Source organism: Anarhichas minor, unplaced genomic scaffold (genome assembly GCF_050575085.1).
Source record: "Anarhichas minor isolate MPS153535 unplaced genomic scaffold, ASM5057508v1 ptg000042l, whole genome shotgun sequence".
In the NCBI taxonomy this organism is placed as follows: domain Eukaryota; kingdom Metazoa; phylum Chordata; class Actinopteri; order Perciformes; family Anarhichadidae; genus Anarhichas; species Anarhichas minor.
Genome location: NW_027466488.1, coordinates 1,465,778 through 1,487,659, shown reverse-complemented (window position 1 = coordinate 1,487,659; position 21,882 = coordinate 1,465,778). Strand labels below are relative to the sequence as shown.

The 21,882-nt window shown below is 39.9% G+C and overlaps 3 protein-coding genes across 3 annotated transcripts in view; 2 read left to right on the top strand and 1 right to left on the bottom strand.

The window, feature by feature from the left end:
• The window catches only part of pde3b (phosphodiesterase 3B), a 40,853-nt gene extending 37,878 nt beyond the window's left edge, over positions 1-2,975 (top strand). The window contains exon 16 of the mRNA XM_076109734.1: positions 8-2,975. Coding sequence (XP_075965849.1) covers positions 8-231 — 224 coding nt within the window. The 3' untranslated portion in view covers positions 232-2,975. The remainder of the gene's footprint in view (positions 1-7) is intronic.
• A 2,000-nt stretch (positions 2,976-4,975) lies between these two features.
• On the bottom strand, positions 4,976-8,077 carry cyp2r1 (cytochrome P450, family 2, subfamily R, polypeptide 1). Its single transcript, XM_076109736.1, has 5 exons — positions 7,841-8,077; positions 7,118-7,259; positions 6,369-7,001; positions 5,887-6,216; positions 4,976-5,193 (listed from the first exon to the last, which is right to left on the bottom strand). The coding sequence occupies exons 1-5, from the start codon at positions 8,075-8,077 to the stop codon at positions 4,976-4,978; spliced, it is 1,560 nt and encodes a 519-aa protein (XP_075965851.1).
• Positions 8,078-15,689: 7,612 nt separating this feature from the next.
• On the top strand, positions 15,690-17,171 carry calca (calcitonin/calcitonin-related polypeptide, alpha). Its single transcript, XM_076110235.1, has 3 exons — positions 15,690-15,775; positions 16,094-16,219; positions 16,890-17,171. Exons 1-3 carry the CDS (start codon positions 15,690-15,692, stop codon positions 17,065-17,067), a joined length of 390 nt encoding a protein of 129 aa, XP_075966350.1. The 3' UTR covers positions 17,068-17,171.
• The last annotated feature ends 4,711 nt before the right edge of the window (positions 17,172-21,882 follow it).

Genomic DNA, 21,882 nt, shown 5'->3' with positions numbered 1-21,882 from the left:
GTTGCAGAAAGGAGGAAGAGCCGCCGCAGGTTGTTCTGCAGCATTATGCAGCACCTGACGGAGAACCACAAGGTGTGGAAGAAGACCATAGAGGAGGAGGAGAAGAGCAAAGAGCTCGGCAAGCAGCAGCCAGACGGCCTCCTCCCCATCCTGCCAGCCGGCCTGCCCACCTCCTCGTCAGATGACATCCAGGTCATCCAGGAGGAGGAGGAGGGAGAGGAGCGGCAGTAGCAAGAGAACGAATGAAAGAACAGAGACGCGTGAAGAAGAAGAGGAGAGGCAGTTCAAGGACATGAGTCCCTCAACCACCTGCCTTTCACCAACACAAACAGACGTGAGAAACACACACACAGACATTTGACAAATGCACATAAAACACACTTTGCTTCCTCTCTCTCTCTCTCTCTCTCTCTCTCTCTCTCTCTCTCTCTCTCTCTCTCTCTCTCTCTCTCTTTCTCTCTCACATGAACACACACACACACACATATCGAAAGATTCACTGTGCAGACACTCAGATGCTTAAGCAGTCACATTGTTTTTGGAGAAACAAAAAGGCCTTACTACTGTGAGCGGATCCTTGCTGCAACGGTGGGAGCCCAACTCCTATGCACTTTCACCCCATGGAGAGTCGAGCGCACCCAGAAAAAAAGCACCAGAGCTGAGGAGAAAAGGTGCAGAAGAAGAAGAAGATTGTAGACAGGGTCCAGCTTTGACTTTCCCTCCATGGTGACCTGGCTGTGATGCTGCCTTGAATACGAAGCGCTTACACCTCCCTTAGGTACAAAACAATTCCTGTCTATTTAAAAATGAAAGATGGAGAAAAGAGGAAAAATAATGAAGCAAGCGTCATGAAGCGATTGATACCCTTTACCAAAGCAAACAGTTCAAACACGGAAAGACAAGAGACTGAGACTGTTTCAGCTTCAATGTCAGGTATATTTTTGAATTATATATATATATATATATATATATATATATCTCTCAAATGTGCCTGCCTGAACCTTTACTGAGTCCATATTGGCCCAGAGCCTAGGCTTGTGTAGTTCTCTCTCCTTGCTGGCGACACAAAACACTGTATCAGACTCAGTCACAGAGACATTATTGAAATGTTGACTGATTAAGAGCATTATATCTGCATCATTTTTGATGCTTTTACTCATGTGTACCACCCGTCTATATTTTGTTTTTTGGGGGGGGGGGGGGATTCTTTAACTTTACTTGCTTCATTTTGTTTCGAGTGTGTGAATATGTTTGGCGGGAATGTGATAGAGAGAATGAGTAGGGAGAAAGAGAGCACATTTTTGATTATTAATATGTAAGTTTTGTGTGTCCTTTCAGTGATGGTTGATTTCTAATCTGTGAAATGTCCTCTGGTGTTTTAACATTGAGATCAGGAGTGATGTTTCAATGAATGGATTCTTCATTTTTCCTGTTTTGATTCTAAATACTATTCTAAAGGCTACTCAGGATTCACGCAAAGTTGAATACTTATTTTGCAAGAATTTTAATTTTAATCTGGGTGACTGAAGTAGTTTGTAATCTTTCAATGAACGACTTGACTACAAACAAATTCAAGCAATTGAAATCCTCAGTGACAGAGGAGCATACGGTCTCTCGGCCATTCAGACACTGTTTGCATAACCTTTTACAACCTCACTAGAGAAACGCTTATCTCCATTCTTAGCAGACAGCGAAAGTCTCTCCTGCAGCAACACCGTTTCGCAGTTTATTGGGTAATTTATTTTTCAATGTTCGATCTTCTCTGTTTTCAAGCAAACAGTACATATTTATTTATTTGTGTTTCAGTCAGCAGGCAAACACAGATGTTTAGATCAATTGAAAGCTCACCCAACTCTTTTTCCTTATTATGTCTTTGTTTTTGCCAAACCCAGGGATACAGGGTTCATTTCCCTTTTGGTTTTGTTATATATATATATATATATATATATATATATATATATATATATATATACATATACTACTACTAGTTCTCTATTTTTGTCTCAAGAACTCTTGGCATTCCACTAGAATACAATGTTTAATGAAAGGGAAGGCAGAATATGTGCCTGGCTCCTTTGTCACCTTATAAAATCATAATCTCTGGAGACAATGTTAAGTAAGCAGTGTAAATCAACAGTAATATTTAAAGACAAAACAATAGATACAGGTGTGCACATTTTAATACCAAACAAGTGTTTAGCCGCTGTACAAAAGAGTATGTGCATATAAATATATATTTTTTAAATAATCAAATGAATGCATCCGTTTTCTACACGCAGCTGACATGTTGTACATTGAGATCCTGTAATTACCGTTGTGTTTCCAGAGTTTTTATCTACTTCTATTTACAGGTGTGGAACTGTGGGGTTTGGTGTTTTGATTTTGATTTGACACTTGGTTTCAGCCTCTCGCTGTTCTGTCTCATAACCACTCTTGTATTCTTCATTATCTCTCTGTATCACTGTTGTCCCAGTCGACCCAACTCGTGCCAAACTTTACCTACATACAGTAGTTTGTGGGCTTCGATACACTGATTGGCATAATCTCTCTGGGCTCCAGTACTGTTCACGCAAGAGAAACACCTCGAGTCAAATATTTCACCGGGCTCTAAGTGGCAGTGACGGTGGTAAAAGTCAGAGTTGGACTCAGGTCAGAGCCATATGCATTCTGACAACTCTATCGTCAGTTTTTTTCACATGGAGCCATGCTGGATCATAAATCCTCGGTAGCTCCCGACCCGACATACTCCGGCTCGTTAAGTTGTAAAGGTTTGTTGGCTTCTCACTGTGCAGTCTTTCAAACCACAGTGTCCTCTGATGATTGTGCCATAAATACATCTATGAATGGTTGTTACCCTTATGTAGCATCAATATACGTACGTTTGTCTAATGTAACCATTCACCCTTATCTACATTGTGGGGGCAACTGATTTTTGTTGTTATTTATAGCTGTCATAAAACACCATCCCTAAAGTATCAGACGTTCTCATTGATTTTTATTGGTGTGAGTGTGTGTGTGTCTGTATAAACTCACTATATACTACAATAACCTACTTTTTGTGTCCAGGCCACCCAAAATAAACAGAAGAGTATCGCCTTAAAGACTCTCACAGGTGTTTGCACTTATACGCCTTATTAGACCTCCTCTCAGGTCAGTGGATGTGTACAAACTGCTTGATTGACATCTCTCTTACTCTTGGTAGGGTTGCGCTTGATATGGGGGAACAATGTACGCCCTTGTTTTTGATAGAAGGGCATGAAACCCTGCAGAGCTCCAACCAACTTCAGCCTGAGCAGAGGTCTAATCAGCCACATTAACAGAAATCACCTGTGTGGGTGTGCAGAGCCTTTAAAGCGGCTGTTAAAAATATGCTTTACGTTAACAAAGGCTCAAATCGTTGCATGTGATAGGAAAGAGGTTGCTAAAGATCACACACCCTCAGACAATATTCACCCGACTGCAGTTCTCCTTAACAATAACACAGTGTCTTTTAGCTTATGGTTTTGGTTTTATGGCCTGCAACTTTACTGTTTTGGTTCGCTCACACCACACATGAGTGTCGTTTTTGGCGGAAGCAGGACCCTATTTTCGGCAAAAACGTTCTGAAAACCCACTCTACTCTACCTGCCCAGCACCAAACGGCAGCCAGCGACTATTGGGTGAACATAGGGGAGCATTTAGCAGCTAAAGAACCAGATATTTTCCTCAGGAGTTGGTGGAGAGAAAAACTGAGCTAAAATGAGATAGAGTATTGAACTTGCATTCACCAGGTCCACCAACTCCACATTGATGCTAATGTTGTCTGTGTCTGCTCAATTTGTGAATAAGCCACAGAAGAAAAAGCACATAATGTGTTGAAGTCCGAGTGTATTCTACTGGGAGCAGAGCAGTGCAAAGGGGGGGGGGGGGAGGTAAATTTAGAGCATAGGTGACTCAGCTGCTTTTCACCTTTATGAACAACACAGTTTACAATTTATGATAGCTAATTATTATTGTACGTCTCTGAATTAATAGGCATACTCCTATTGAAATTATTCTGCAAGTATTCAAAGGGATAATCTGGGGTCTTAACATGTGGATAACACTCAAGTAATAAATATGTGATCTTTGTACATTTTAGTGTTGGGTTTTAGCAATTTAGCAGCAGCTAAAAGATGACATGGCATGTTTTAAATATCTTAAGAAAGACTTTATGAATACACACAAAACAAAACTCATACCACCAGTATTGCAAAAAAAAAAGGACTAACAAAAGTTAACCTCAAACATAAATGCAGTACTCTGTTAGTACTGATAAGCACCATTTAGCAGAAACCAGTGTTGCATAGTCAGTTTCTAGAAATCCACCAGAGTTGCATTTGCCTTCCAAGAGACATATTTTCCAGAGTGCGCAATCCCTAGAGGAAGGGTCAGAGTCAGTTCAGGTGATGGCCCATGTCCAACACACAGTATTCAGAACTTTCTTGGAAAGTCACATTTCGCTCCACATGTACTCCACAAGTGGTGTAATTTGTCTGACCTGAAGCTGTCCGGAGGACAGGGCTATGATCCATCATAGGTGTACTTACTATCAATAATTGACATCGCTACCGCACCAAGGTTCATAGACATTTCATTTTCTCGAGTCAGAGCAACTCTGAGCTACAGAGAACTAAATCAATAGACGCAATTGTTCCCAGTATGTCTTTCAGCACACAGTTTTGTCGCCTCCATTGCTGCTTAAAAGTATTGTGCAAACATGCATATTGCTCAGTAAAAGAATTCAATAGTAATTGTATAAACTGTATGAAATGTTCATATGTAAAGAGCTACTTATATCCCTAAAAGTCCTTTGGAAAAACTGTGATGCACAGGAACTGGACGCTACAGTCCAGAGCGATACAGCTTCATGCACCTGTATCATGTGGTTGCGTTGCTCTGCAAACTAGTTCAATTCTGGCTTGAATATTTTAACCAGCTGTATTTAATTGTTTGCCTAATTGTGATAAGGAGTGTCTCCAAAGCAGGGACTTTTCTGCTGCCTGCGGACAGCACAGATGGAGTAAGGTTTGGGCTGTAAGGTCATGCCCAGTTTGGGAGTGACACTGGGAATGCTTCCTGGAGAGAACTGAAGATGAAACCTCTGCAGCAAAGTGGTGAAGAAGAGGAACATCTCCATCCTGGCCAGCTGTTCGCCCACGCAACACCGCCTCCCTGAAAAAAAAGAAAGTTCTTTAATTTAGACTCTCTCATACACACACAGACACAACATCTGTCCTCAAAAATACAAGAAAGACATTGGGGAACACACACTCTACAGATGAGGGGAAAAAATGAGAACAGGAACTTGAACAAAATGAAAATCATAAATATATGCTACAGCTGAAGTAAACACATTTGGTTTTTAACAGATATTTATTTTGAATTTGGGGATTTTACGGATGCTTATCGGCCAATGAACTGTGATCGTAACGGACTATATAAAACATGACAAAAGAGAGCGAGAGATGAGAGAAAATATTTTGGCTCTAATCTCAACAAACAGGATATTTATTTTATTTTGTCTTGTAATGCAAAGGTGGGTATGAATTTATGTAGATGGGATGTTGGTATGTATACATGACACATACAGTTTTACATTTCTATTTCATTTATAGGGGGAAGTAGATTGCACTGAGAAAAATTAAGCTAAAGACAGAATTTAGTGTATTTAAGACCCCATTCTCGCTGATGCACATTCATGTGTTTCAGTTGAGTTTTCGTTTATGGCTTGGCAGCATTTGATTTGAGGTCACCACTGACCTGGGACATACTGTGATTACCTTCCAGTTTCACTAATCAAAGAACCTAAAGCCACAATCATTTTTATCAAGAGTATTGGAATCTAAGAGAAACGGAGATACAAACCCAGGGAGAATGGCAGGAAGGCCTCACGCCTCACAAAGTTACCATTGCTGTCCAGAAACCTCTGTGGTGAGAAAGCACCTGGATCGCTCCAGTACTTCTCGTCAAAGTGCACTGAATAGAGGTTTGTGATCACCATGGTGCCTTTGGGAATTGTGTACCCGTTGACTTTTGCATCCTGGGAGGTGGCACGGAAAATACCAAGGGGGACAATGTTGCAGAAGCGAAGGATCTCGTGCAGAACAGCCTCCACATAGGGCATCTTCTGTTTGTCCTCCCAAGTGGGTGCCCTCTCATTGGCCAGCACGCTGTCGATCTCCCTGTGCACCCTCTCTTTGAAGAGAAAAACAGATGGCTTCAGGCATTTATTCATGAGGAACATTACACAAGCATTACATTTAGAGGAGCCGATAAACAGATGTCCATCAACTCTCTCTCTGGGTCAAATGTTGTCATATTGGGATGTGGCTTCTACTATAACTGACCTTGTATGTTGGGGTAGAGAGCCATGTACAGCATGGCCCAGCGCAGGGTATTAGTCGTGGTCTCTGTGCCAGCAATAATGAGCTCACCCACTGAATAGATGAGGTTCTCATAGGAAAAAGAGGAGTCGGGTTCTCCTGTGCTCCGCTCCAACTCATCCAAATAGGCATCAACATAGTGGCGAGGTACATGTGGCACCCTGCCCTGTGAAAACCGCTTTATAACCTGCAGCAAGAAGTCGTACACCTCAGCAGCATTGCGGAACAGCTTCTGGTGTTTCCCAAAGGGCAAATACTCAATCCAAGGGAAGGCATTGTAGAGGAGTGCCCAGCCGCTCACTGCTAGCTCCACGTTCTCACTAAATAGCTCGATCATGTGCTGGAAGTTGCGGTCATTGTAAGTGAAACGCTGACCGAAAATGATCAGGTTGGTGATGTTGGACACGGCGTTGGTTACCAGGTGTTTGGGGTTAAAGGGTTTCCCCTTGTGTTCGTCAATGGCATCGACAAAGAACATGCACTCCTCTGAGATCTTCCTCTCAAACTCTTTCTGGCCGCTGCCGAAGTAACGGAAAGAGTTGCAAGCCAGTTTACGGTGTTCAATCCAGGCTTTGCCATATTTACAATTGAGAAGCCCTTTGGAAGGTGGAGAAAGACATAAAGCAGATGAGCTTATATCGTGGCAACTGCAATGATTCAGATACCGTTGCATGAGAAATAGTATGCATTGTAATCTTATGACATCATCTTACCACCCATTTTGGTCATTTTTATGAATAAAGGCAGCGATGGACGATCAGCAAACACCTCGCTTTGATTGTAGAGGCATTCCCTGACACAGTCATATCCAGTTAATACCACCGTCAGGATGCCTCCCAGGTCCAGACTGAAAATCTGAAAGGTACACATTGCGACATGAGCACTGTACTTTTGTTATTTGCAGACAGTTCTATGCAAATGAATGCCTCGGGTCAAGATATGTGAGATTAATACCACAATTGTAGCCATGATGCAACATTTTGCTTGTGTCCGCTCTTTGTCAATAGTGTCCAAACTGGGTTTTCATGAGCCAGTTAAACTTCCCTGCTCAGGACAGTGAGTGAATGAGACAGACTGACCCACATTTAAGGTTATCTCTCCATTTACAAGATATCCAGCTCTGCACTTAAATTATGTCTGACTTTAAAAAGCACAACTTGCCACCAAAAGAAACTCTGTGTGCATTTCGGGGGCCCCTGATTTTGTCGGTTATTCTCCTCCAAATGCTGCAGAAACAATGTTAGAGCGAGTCTCTTTTGTTCGCAATGCGTGCGTGCGCGCGCGTGCGTGTGTGTGTGTGCGTGTGTGTGTGTGTGTGTGTGTGTGTGTGTGTGTGTGTGTCATGCAAATCTGATCATCTGGCATAAGGTCATGCACTGCAAAGTTTGCAGAGTTTAAAAAGCACTGCAGTCATAAAAACGAGTCCGAATCGTTACCTGTCCATGAATTTCGCTCTGCTTCTTGAGGAAGACGTGCGGCTCGGTGGCCAAAGATATAATGTTTCCTATCACAGGGATGGTAGATGGACCAGGAGGAAAGCCCGGTGGTCTTCTCTGCTTGACGAGCTGGCGAACCAGCAGAAAAGCGAGGAGGGCGACAGCCAAACAGCCCACACCGAGAAGAGCCTGTCCGCAGGACACCGGCACCAGAGATTGCGATTGAATTGAAACCATCTTTCTCAAAACAATCTCTCTTCCACCTCTAGACTACCTCTGCCGACTTTGGCTTCTCCTCAGAAGAACTGAAGCGCATATGTATCATCTTGCACACTGTCTATCCCCCGCCTCTAAAGCAAAGATTGGCCAGAAAAGTCCGTGTCAACTATTGGTGAACTTTGTTCTGCACTTGATCAATAAGCCGGATCATTTTGGTGGCTATAGGTTGGGTTTTTGGGCAGCTTTGAATGAACATACAGAAGGGGGACACGCACCATAAAATGCACTTGGTCACACTGCACTTAATGCAAGCCATATGAAAGTTGTAAAACGTTGGCTCAAGACGAGCGTCTTGCTGCTTAAATAACACGTGCACGAGCAGTAGACAGACTGACATCAAGCATGTAAGTAGGATCACATTAAATATAACATATTAACCTATAGTAGGGGAGAGTGGGCTGGATTAAACCGGTGGGCACAGAGCCAGCCATTGTTTCAAGGAAATCACAGACAAAAATGCAGACACATTTTAGAGGCAGCTCCCAGTAGGGAGGTGCTGCTTCCTAGGTTATAAAAAGGATTAAGATCAAGAGTAGCAGAACAGTTTAAAACTCAAATAGAAAAGAAAACGATGCTAAAGAACTCCAGTGTGATGTTTGACTGGCTAAGCAAAGGGAAAATCACTCAGATGCAATGAAATATTTAAAGATGATGCTTAGTCAAAATACATTAAAAAAAGTATCATAAACTTGCCACAGATCTTATTTTCTGTGCGGGGCTAACTTCTGGAGTCGGCTTACAAAATACATCCCTGCAATATTTTATTGAATGAATTTTCTCACTAGATTTAGTTATTTGTATTGGAAAAGAGTTTGCAACACTAGGCTGGATTTTTCAGTTGGATAATTGACCAACATTACCAACCCTTGCTTTTATGTTCAGTATGTTGTATAGACCATGTTAAAGTTTCAGGTAGACGTGTATTTCTGGGAAGTGGAGTTAGTAGTTAGTTACATTTTAAAAACCAGACACACATCAGTGAATTTAATGATGTTCTCCCAACTCAGGATATGGTGTTTGGTGAGAATATTGCAGTGATGATGACTTTTGTTTTTTTTAAATCAAGTGTTTTTAGAGCTTGTTTATGGAGAATATGAATAGCTTTTAATGTTGTGCTGCTGGCTTGTGCCCAGCTGGTTAAGCAGTAGGTCAGGTGGGGGATACTCATTGCATTCAAATACAATTTTGCAGCCCGCATGGTTAGACAGTGTCTTATGTATTTAAAATTCATGAGATTACATTTTACGACCTTTGTCACATGTTTTACCTGTTTTTTAAAAGAGAGATTAGAATCAATAAAAATTCCTAAATATTTAAAATCTAACACTACCTGTAGCCTCTCACCAGCAACATAAACATCTGGCTCCAGTGGCACTTTGCAAGCCCTCTTTGTGAAGAACATACAAACAGTCTTTTTAACATTCAGGTGAAGGCAGGAATCTGCAAGCCATTTAGTTACATTTGTCATTGTGGACGTGAGTTTAAGTGCAGCTTGTTCTTTGTTCTTTGCGTGCACATAAATCACATAAATCTTAATTCAGACCACAAATAAGCTATAAAAGAAAAAGAAAAAGAAAAAGAAACATGGTAATGGCTTCTTGGGTGATCGGTGGGACAGCTAATTAACTTACTTACAAGCTATTATGACTACTGAACTATTCATCTTAAATGTTTAATATTAACAAACTCACATTCAGTAAGGTTCAAATAATATTTTCCTTCCCTCAAATGTAATTCATTTGTGTTGACTGCTCCATCTGTGTGTAGTGGTCAAAGTAACTATTGCTTAAGGTGAGCTCTTTAGAAAAAACAAATCAAATGTTCAGAGCTAAAGATCAACCAAATGAACAAACAAACCCAAGCGAAAACATTTAATAGATTGTTTTTGTGATTCTAAATCCATTGCTTTAACAATATAGTGGAACAGTATTTATTCTTCAGTACACACACATGTGAGGAGGAGATATTGACATCTTTCTCAACGCAGAAGCAGGAAAAAGTAAGACACAATACCGCCACAATAATACAACTTCAAAGTGTTTAATTAATTTATGTTTTGGTATGTTCATCTAGTTTATTTTCTTGTTTAAACATTCTATTACAGTTGCAACTCTTTATATGAATGGGTCTGTTGCCAATCCTGCCCAGTTTAGTTCATATGAACAAAAAAGTGTCAATTTGTCAAAAGTGTGATGTCAATTATTGCGTGTGCAAGAGTTCATGCATCAAAGCGCTGGTTTGCACATTTTTAAAAGCATCTCAATGCCTCAGTGTTTTTACAACTTTAATAGTGGGTTTGATGAACTACACTGCAGGGGTCTTCAACGTTTTTCAGGCCAAGGACCCCCAAACTGATCGAGAGATGGAGCAGAGACCCCCGACTATATTTATTGTATAAAATTGTGTTTTATATTAAACTGGGCCTAGTGCCATGTATAAACATACCTCTTTATTGTGCATTCAATACTAAGCTATTCAAATAATACACAGGTTCATATATTCATGTTTTTATTTTTAAACATGTGCAAGGTACAGTGAGTAGGGAGGCCGTGCCACTGCCATTCATAAACATTTTTTTTATGAATAAACTTTGCCCCAGTAAGCTGATCCAGTTTCCTTGACTCAAACAGGTTGAAGGTTCATGCACTACTGATAGAGGCTGAAGGTTAAGGCAGGCACCACATTCCAAACGTGCATTCGTTGTGTGTTCGATTTTTCAAACCTGTTGGCTAAAAACTGCAGGACTGTGCATGGATGTTCTAAAAACAGGTAACACTTTTTAATACATACATAAAACTGTAGGACAGTGTATTCACTATACATTTATTTATTAATTCACTTATTGTTTTGCCTACAGCTTTTTGCTATATGGTCTGTAGTTGAAAACGGATAGAGCTTGTAAGGGTTAACCCAAGAAACTATCATCTCATTAATGGGGTTTTAAACTATAGCACTTTAGTAGAACCATGCTCTCCATGCTGCTGTGTGATCAGTTAAACTTGACCTGACATGAAGTTGTTTTCCCAGCCGTTCCTTCCTGCTGAGGCAGCTGGTAAACTTTTTTCTTAGACTTAGTCTCTATAGACCTCTCCCAATCATTCATATTTGTTAGGGCTACCTAATGAGGACATTCTTGCAAATTATTTCTTTGCTTCCTGCCAGCTCCAGAGACTCAAAAGCTATTCTGGAAGCGTTAAACACATCTGTCAAATTTAATCAAATAAACATGTTCTCACTGTTGCATTATCTTGTTAGCGGTTGAATTAATCAAAACACCAGCGACACAACGAGTGTCCAGGTGGTTAACATTGAGCATATTTTGGCATGGAAAGAATTATGGAAAAGAAATATGGAAAGACATATTTGACATAATCACGACCGCTTCTTCTTGGAAATGTCAAGAATATACAGGTGTAATATGAGGAGCAACAAGGCAGGAAACGTTGAACCTGGAAGGAAAAAAAGAGGACATAAATATTATCAGGTCATGTCAGGTGTGGCATTTCATTTTTACTTCTTGACCCCAAACATGTTATCTAATCTGGAAAAATAAAAAATAAATAAAAAATAAACAATTTAAAATAACCCTGATGATGTCACCCCCCCCCCCCCCCCCCCCCCCCCCCCCCTCTCTACATATTGTCATAATAACCCTATCCTGGGATAATTGTATTCATTTCCTGATCAATATATGGGATTTAATGCATTTACTGTATGTGTGGTGGAACAGCATCAGTCGCTATACATTATAAGGCCATTTGAAGATGCTCTTCCTGTTTAGCTAAACTGTAGGGCATTGTGTGGCATGTTCGTTTGGGTGGGTCCCTACTGTGGTTCTACAGTAAATTATTTACTATCCGGATGACTGGAATTATCAAGTGCATGGGGAAAAATCGAATTACCGACCTTCCCTGGTAATACTAATGCTGTCCAGAACCTCTTTTTTTCCCTAGAACACAATGAAAGTGGCAGGAAGATCAAGAGGTCTTGTAATCCCTCTGCAACCACCGGCCAGGTGTTTAAATATTATGCTAGGTTTGGTGAGCTTTCTAATGGAGAGCAGCAGGTGTAAGTCCCTTTGCTAATGGATACTTCATCTCATGTTTGCAATTCCATGAGCAAGGAATGAGGGTGATTTTATGTTCTTTGTGAAGGTGCAGAGACTGATCTGTAAACTGTTTTCAGGCACTTCACTTCCATTAAAGGTTTTCACACAGTTGCTGTTTGTTCTCATCATTGGCCTGTGTTCACAATTTCACTGGATTGTTTTAACACTTCGTGGTCAAGCCAAAGATAATTTTCCACAACGGGGACAATAAAGTTTCTCATCAACTTACTAACTTGTTAATTTTCTGCTTCCTCCATTCTGACAGTTCCAGTGTAGGTTCAGAGGTCATCCAGCCAACAGTGCCACAATTGCTTTATTTTCACACTCACAACACTTAAAAGCTTGCTACTTTAGGACTGAACCAAAAAACTCATCCCCAAAGTGGTGTCCAACTGTTTGTGTCTATGAACCACTGTCTATTTGTGTCTATCAGGTCCTGATATCAAGAAAAACATTCTCACTTACAACCTGGCAATTGATTTCATCTTAAAAGCTGACAGTAGTGCAAATGGAGTCACATTGACATTTCCCGCCATTTTTAATGGATCTGTTATGCTTAGGTGAGTTGAGTGGTCATGCGAAGGTGTTCCTGCAGATCAGGTACCATAGTGATATTTGTGTGAAGCTGTCTCTGCCTGGTCAGACTGCTCCCTTCCCAAAACAGTTGTAGACTCTTTTCTAGTTTCACAAAAAAATAAAATTCTCTGAGTTTCTCTTCCTCTCTTATTGAGGATCTGTCTACATTCTTGGACAAGGAGCATTTTTTTTTATTTCTAGCTGACCGTATAATGTCAAGACTTATTCAATGTTCAGCTTGCCTTCCAACATTCAACACTAGCCTGGATGGAGGCTTAGAAGGGCGAAAATTCAGAGGACTGATGTACACTTCACCTCACAATGATCCATATGCTCAAATTTCCACAATCCTCATGTACCAACTTAAATATTTAATATACAGTATATAGCCTAACTGTGGTATCATTCCAGCTGATTATCTACTCTTGCTGCCTGTTCGAAAAATGCAAGATGTTGATATGAGTGAGCTTTAAAGGGAACTTCTCTTTGAGACTTTTTATTCCCAGCCAAGAACAGTGGTGCTTCTCTCTGGGAGAAGACACGTTCACACAGGGACACAGCTCAGACTGATGAGCACTGCACTGAGCATAACACTGCCCTCTCTGTCATGAATGCTCTCCTGTGTTGCAATTAATTGTTCAGGCCAATTCGTGCCAAACTTTAGGGATTGTGAACAGTGTGAGATAATTGCATTCTTGACAATACTCTTTTCCCCTTGGAATGTAATTTCTCTGCCTCAACTCGTGTCACTGATCAGAGCAGGCCGTGGTGAACCAAGGCCTGGGAGCACCTCGAGTACAAAACAATGTGGAGAGTATTTACTTTTACACAGACTCGTGTAAGGCGGCTCTTGTCATGGAGGAAGAGATCCTTCTTGTCGGAGTTTGAGAGGTGGTTAGCGTGACTTTTAACTTGTGTATTTATAATCATTTTGGTGAATTTTCAAACAGTAAGATTGTTTGAGCACTGACATCCAGAATCGGTGTACTATGCTCATGATTTTCTATCTTCACATATCTGCTGTACTGGGTTGTACTGGGTTTCTCCAAAGTCTTAAGTCCTCCATGAGCAGTTTCTGACATCATATGGAGCTGTTGGAGACTAATTTAGGGCTTCTGGTATAGAGCCTGCAGGTCTGCTCAGTAGTACTAAAAGGCTCATCCACACTAATGAGTTTCCTTGTGACGCAAAACTAACTGGGAGGGAGGGTGCTTTATGATACATCATCCAATATTGTTACACAAGGGGAATTACAAGATGGCCAGAGACCAACAGCACAGTAATTAGCTCGGAGAAACCGGATGGACACTACTGTATTCTGTGGGAAGGTTTAGTGTATCCATGGACACTATTCCCATTCAAGAAAGGCATTATTTTATCCTATTGTATATAAAATATGAAAATGCACAGGATCAAAACAGTCAGAAAAAGTCAGGAATAGAATTTGATGCAGAGGCATGGGAAGTTAAAATCTACTTTGTGCTTTTGTGCTTCAGAAATTGACACCAAGGTTAACTGATGCCGAGAGCTAATAACACGTTGGATACAAATTACTCTGGTATTTACAGACACACTTCTAAATTGTTCAGCAGTGTCAAATGGGGCAATATTATATTGAAACATTCAAATTGCAAATTGTTTGGCTGTTAGATGGCATACTGATGAACATTTGAGCCATGCGCTTGACCTTTGACCCTGTTCCTCTTGCCAATTTCAAAATGCAACTTGAGTGAATGACTGCAACAAAGGTCACACGTTTTTTTTTTTTAGTTTAAGACATTGCTATCTGGTAATACGTAATGAAACATGAATCAACTGTGGACATTCACTGTCTTCGTAAATGTGCTGAATCTTGTCCCCACTGTATGTGAGTAGGTACTGCACACCTTTGGATCTCGTGCCTCTTATTAGCCCTAACCTTGTTCATCTTAACCACTTACAGATGAAATGGCCCAACATTAAAAATCACATTGAATCACATATTTCAATAACGGAGGCACTGCTGATTTATGTTTAAATTCTCTGACCATTTTAATTAAAACTAACTATGACAGTGAGGTTTTGTTTTCTCATTGAAATACGTGGCAGTTTTTTGTGAATTAAACACACTGATGACCATTTATTGACGCCAGTTACGTACAAGCTCTTTTACTGGCCTGCTGTAAGTGACGTAGTACTTCTGATTGGCTCGCAGTTTGAGCTAAACCATTTGACTGGCCAATAGACTATGACCACTTAATAAAGACACCCATGGGGGACATATATAAAACCCTGCACTGTAAAGAGTGCTCAGCAGATTCACAAGTGAGACTATCATTGAATTTCTTAATTACTAGAAGATTTATTATCTCACGGTGAGTATTGATAAAAGACTGTTTTTTTAGTTGATTGTTCAAATTATGCTGTCACTGTTAAAGAGTTAGATAAATAGCAGAATATGTGTTTTTTGGAGAAGGTGAGGACTAGACTGGATAGCCACCTGTACTGGTGGATACTGAGTGCTAACAGTGGGGAGATGCAGCTTTGCTGGTTTGATGACGTTATACTATCTATGATAGGCTGCAGCTAATTCTGCTAATGGACAGAGCTGCTGTTATAGTTGCTGGCAAAGCTTCCAGTGGCAGTATATCACCAATAACTATTCTATCAGCCTCCGCAAGTTCAGCGGCTCTAACAGTGAGGGTGTGTAAGAGAGAGAGAGAGAGAGAGAGAGAGAGAGAGAGAGAGAGAAGATTCATAGCAGTGAGTGCATGCACTAGATGAGTAAGTCCGCACTAATAAGAAATCATGTTTACTTGAATCAAATGTTGTGGACATTTTAAAAACTTTTCCTTGCAACAATTTTGATTCCCTTGTTTGTATTCTATGTGTTTTTCACAGGGAATCATGACAATGCTGAAACTCTGGAATCTCCTTCTTGCCTATGTGCTGATCAGTTGTCAGATATACGTCTCACAGGCAGCTCCATCCAGGTGAGAGTTATGGCATTATTCCATAAAGAATAAAATAGATTAACCTTGTAAGAAACATTGTGATTATTTGAATTATGTTAATTTTTTTTAATGTGTTCAAAACTATTTCTGCAGAACAGTTTTCCTTGTTTACCATAACTAACCAAATATGTTTGATTTTTTTATTCATAAACTTAATTTCCTCAAATTCCCAAAGATCAGTTTGCAAGCTTATAGATGTAAAAATGCTACTACGTTCATGTTAGCTTTTGAAATGAGTGAAACCAATGTTGCAGAACCGGAGAGATTACTTAATCAAATGTTTATTTTCAGATCTAGTAAGGAGTCAATGTCAGATGGAGTCACACTATCGAATGATGATGCCCAAAGTTTACTCAGAGCTATCAAGGAGTTCATGCAGATCACTTCAGATGAGCAAGACCACCAAACAGCTGATGGAAACAGGTATGGCTTTTATTATTTTTAGGTATTATCGTATTATAGTTAACCCTGATTATAATACAGTTTAATAAAGGCTGTGGTATCCATCCATCTATCTATCTATCTATCTATCTATCTATCTATCTATCTATCTATCTATCTATCTATCTATCTATCTATCTATCTATCTATCTATCTATCTATCCATCTATCCATCTATCTATCTATTTATCATAGCAACATATAACACACTTTTGTTTATAAGCCCAACAGCTCCAGCTTTGGTCTTTATTGTTTTTTATCAAGGTGTATATAGTGAAATTCATGTAAAACTACTCTTTGTCATAATCCCTTAATGCATGGACTGCAGTAAGTAATTCATCCATCCATCTATTCAGAATAATAGTAAATGATGTGCCTGAAAGAAAGTGTCCTTGTCATAAAACTGAAGAGAGCATGATGTCAAAGAACAGGCGGGAACCTGCATGATAGATATCCTAGAAACTGAACATGCATAGCATGACAACTCAACTACGAGATATCTTCATATGCCTGTTAAATCTGTTAGCATGCATTTCAAATATTAATTTAACGCATGACGTTTTAGAACATCATGCATGTAACTATTCATATTTATGTGCATGCCACAGTTACTGTAAGCCTGTTTCTGCACGTTTGCTTGTGTTCCTAACAGCTTGGATAGACCCATTTCTAAGCGCTGCACCGGCTTAAGCACTTGTGTGCTGGGCAAACTCTCCCAGGATATTCACAAACTCCAAACCTATCCCCGCACCGACGTAGGAGCGCAGACGCCTGGCAAGAAGCGAAGTCTCTCTGAGCAATATGAAAACTACGGCAACTCATACAATTAAAACTCTCGTTTCCAGCCCACTCTATTCTTCTGTCTGTCTGAGTTAACGTTTGCTCGTTCATCCAGCTCCGTTTCCATTCACAAGACTGCTGATGCATGTGGATCCTATTTGTCTGACTAACTTCATAGAGACAGCCTTGCTTTGATTTTCCACTGGCAGGCATTCGATTTCGACAGAGACTTGAAAGCTCCAAAAATGGTGTTACTAAGGTAGTTCTGTACAATACAATAAAATATAGAAACAGCTAAAAACCTTTCTAATTATTTTTCTCTTCATAGTAACCTGGTTCCCCTTTAATAAATTCATCTTTTACATGGAAGTTGTTCTTAATTCATTCGAGATTGAAAACATAGGTTGTACATTACTCATTGAATAAAACAGGAAAGGAGAAAAGGGTAAGCATGACTATAACGCACACACAATTATTGGAATCATTTCCTGTTTTTGTATTTCCATTGTGTTTAATTTGTTGTTGATGCTAAATAATACTGTTAAACGTGTGTCTTTCAGATGTCTGAGTATCTTACTGTGTTCACTATCTTTTCCATTCTTGCAAGTAATGCAACAGCACAGAAGCGGGGATGCAACACTGCCACCTGTGTAACCCACCGCTTGGCTGACTTCCTGAGTCGGTCAGGAGGACTGGGACACAGCAACTTTGTTCCCACCAACGTGGGTGCCCAGGCGTTTGGCAGACGGAAGCGGCGCGGCCCTGTGTGAGCACAAGAGCAGATACATGGTATGTTAGCACTCATTGAAGCATAATAGTGTAGATAAAGTACAAGAGAGCGAGTTCAACAAAATCATTCAACTTTACAGATTTGTGTAAGCTCTACCATTATGTATATTGGAATTGTGAAATTCCTATAATGGGCACCTACATTTGAAATTTCCTGAAATTAGATATAACAATCAATTATGTTAATTTTGTTGGTAAGTATGGACATCCACAAGTTACTCTTAATGGTCATTTATGTGCCACACGCTGACCAAACCTGATTTGCAACCAGCAAAAAAACCCGATTGACTCTACTGTCCTCTTTGAGACAGGTTCAGTGTGTATGAACTTTATAAAATTGTGTTTTTTGTGAGAGATCCCTGTGGCCAAAAAGGTATTTTACAACTAAGGAACTTTGATACCTGTGTCTCTTACTTTCTGTGGATCTCGACTGTCAATCTATGAAATAAAGCTTTTCTTTCTAGAAGTTGAACTTTTTTCTGTCCTCTCTTTGGCTCTTTAGGAACGACTGCCTCCTTTGAGTGACAAAACTGCATCATCGTCTACCTGCAAACACTTGGATGAACATATATAGTTGCCCGTTTTTTAACAAATATGGACTGATCTGACTTGTTTTCAGAAAGTTGTCAGTGTTAATTCTTTGTCTGTGCTTAAAAACAGAGAAATAACTAGTGTCATCGTCATCAAGGAAAAAAAATGAACTAAACTTAAAGATTTTTCTTCCTTTGCTTAGAGGGATGACAATGTGTTTGTCTCTGTCTTTGCTTGTATTCTATTATTCTGACCTGTATCAGCATAACAGTGAGGTGAAGTGGAAGTCTGATACTGAATGTCTGCACTACCAACAAAACCCTCAACAACTATGGCTGTCTTGTGCCTTGATGTAACACTTCATTAGATTTCATTATAGTGCACAATGCGAGGGTGAAAAATGTACTCATGGTTCTAAATATTGTAATAATCGTGAATTGAAAGCCGGAATAAATTGTATTTTAGCTACATTAGGCTTCCATGTCTGACTGTGTTTTTGTTTTATTGGGTGATATAAGCTGTAAACCATACTTGGCTTTCCAGCAGCACTATCTATTCATTTCAAAAAGGATCATATAATGTGTTATGAGAAGCAAGGGCATCAAATCATACAGTTTATGATATTCACTTATCATACACCAAGAGAGATGACATGGCAAAATCTCTAATGGTTGACACATTTATATCGTCTCACTGTAAGTATCTCCCACCCTACCTATGTGCACACATTTTGTGCTGTAGCTGTTAAATGCCAATATAATAATTTATAATATATGTAGTTACCTATTTAGCTTAGAATATGGACAAACTACCCGTGGGATGCATAACGTCTTATTTACATTATATTACGTCTATTAAAAGCCTGATGTAAATTAGCCAACAGGAGACTTAGTTAACATCTATTTCAACATGGCACTCCTATAAGGTTGTGGGATTCACAATGGACAGAGGAAAAGATGAAAAGCAATGCAGAACCAGAGATATCATCTATTTCATTCCATGCATTCTTCTTCCTTATGAAAACCCTAAAAACCTAACCCTAACCCTGCTGTCTACATCACCCATAATGCAACTCGACTCAGTGCATTCAACAGTAGAGATTCGAAAGTGTTATACCAAGATCAAATAAGATAATCCTTTATTAGTCCCACAGCGGCGAAAGTAGTAACTTCTAACCCCTGCAAGGGGCCTTATACATTTTTCATTAGGCCTATGCACCTGTATAACCAGGTGTGTGTGTGCGTGTGTGTGTGTGTGTGTGTGTGTGTGTACTCCCCTTTAACAGTTACCTGGGCTGGGAGGGGGCGTCACCAATTAACGAGAACCAAGCCCTGTCCTCACGCGGGCAGTCTGTGGCGAAGAAAACAATTAGCAATACAGTGGTTTAGTTTAAAAGTTTTTTTCTATATATAAATATATAGTAGAGATCGGTTAATAATGAACCTTTAAAGCGACATCGTGCAGCATACAATAACAACAAGGCTACCAAGAAGACGCCGGAGAAGGTGCATGACCAATGACTGCAAGTTATACAGTGAACGGCAAGTGACCAGTGCTCAATAATTCACCTGACACGATGAAGACTGTGTATGTGTGTTTGGCATTTGTAACATCTTGTCGTCATTCATCAACGTTGGTAGATCAACATGATGGTTTTAATTTTTGAGCTCATGAGGAGTTTCATCGGCTCACCTTGTTCGCTCCGGGCCTCCCAGACTGTGAAAGCTGGTCTTATTCTCTGCTGTCCACACTGCGTCTTTTCCTTTCTGCGCTTCTAATGGTTTCACAGCACATAACGTTACGTATACCTCACGCATGCAGATCTACGTTGTCACTGCTGAGGGTTTCCTTACAAAGTTGTTAAGTTTAGTTCAAGTTAATTATTTTGGATACGTTAAATGTTGTCACATTCCCTGAGACAGTGAGTGACTGATGGGGTAGTATTAGGTTTTTCATTTTTAGATGTTTAATCCATGCATTCATCAACCATTTTGTCCCTCCTTGAATCTCTTTGTAAATGTTGGTTTACATCAGCCACTTATAAAAGCTTTGCAAGGATGGGCTGGTGTGTGACGTACACTGCAAGCCACTGTAACGTTTGTTTCCAATGTCTGACAGACTGTTAGACGTTAGCTCAATGTTCTGAAAGATAATATCAGCTTACTCTGTCACAGCTGTTACTGAAATGCATTTATTTTGCGAAACCAGGAAAATGTCCTTTGTTTGTTCAGCATATGAATAGTTGGTCCCTATGTAACGACTTTGAATCAGTTTCTGGCCATCTTCTAAGTGTATATTCAGCGGCCAACGAAATACACACAGAGTTTTGCTCCCTCTTCCTCCTCTTTTGCAAATGTTGTGTTATAGCAACAGTTACCCTGACATTTCCCTGCAGAGCTAATCCTCAAGAACGATTTGTTACAGGCTTAACAGCCCCCTTGAGTGCTATTTCTCTGGAGTTCCTGTGTAACAGACCCAGAGCTTCACGGCTGCTCGTCTTCCCTAATTGACATGCTTGTTCTACAAGTTGTTTGACCCCTCCATTCTACTGTCTCTTCAGGGAGGAACTGCTTTTTTTAAAATTTGGAACATCCACACCAAGGGATTATTATAACACAACACAGATGCACGGTGTTGTGTATATTGCAGCAATGTACAATATGGGAATTAGTCTCTGTTTAAAACACCTCACACCTTGATAAAAGTGTGACTTGTTATGAATGGTGTAGAGAAGTCATGTAAACTCAGTAGTGTCAAAGCTAGTTTAATGTGTACAGTCGACCAACGTAGGATTTTTCACCACAAGGTTGAAAGTTTGGCCACTTTCACTCACACATTTGTAAACATTTTTTGAAGTTTGGACAGTATGTTTACTGCTGTGTTTTTATAGTGCAGGGATCTCGATCTCTGGTAGCTGTTTCACAGAATGTCCTGTGTGTCTACTGGACATATGATGGCACAGAGCATTTATTAACAGCAACACAGATGTGATTGCCTGAAACTCGGCACAGCTAGTATCATCCAACTACTGACCTGTGTCAAGCCTGACACACATTTCAATGTTGTTTCACTGGTAGATTCTGATCAATGGCATCGATAGGTAGTTTGGATATTTTCTACCATATTCGCAGCCTTTCTTTTTGTTTGACTTTTCGATTTTTTGAAGTAAACACTTTATGTAGGCTTTTAGCACTGATTGTTTGTCCACTTGTCCGCCACGTACTATACTAAATATGTTTGAAGTTTAACAAAGAAATAGACTTAATTATCAACTAAATATGTTTGAAGTTTAACATAAAAATAGACTTAATAATCGTAAACTACAGAAGCAAAACAAAATCACATACTTGTGCGTAATTGATTGCCAGTGCTTGATAGAAAGTAAATGCTCTAAGCTTTCCTTATTCTAAACTTTTTTTATATGCAGTCCTAAAGAAGCTGTGAATTTTGAAAAACAAACATGATATTGTCCGTGGTGGTTGAAACATGTCCAAGGGTGTGTTTAAAATTTGCAATTCTCTCCCCTGAGTGTTGACAGATGACGC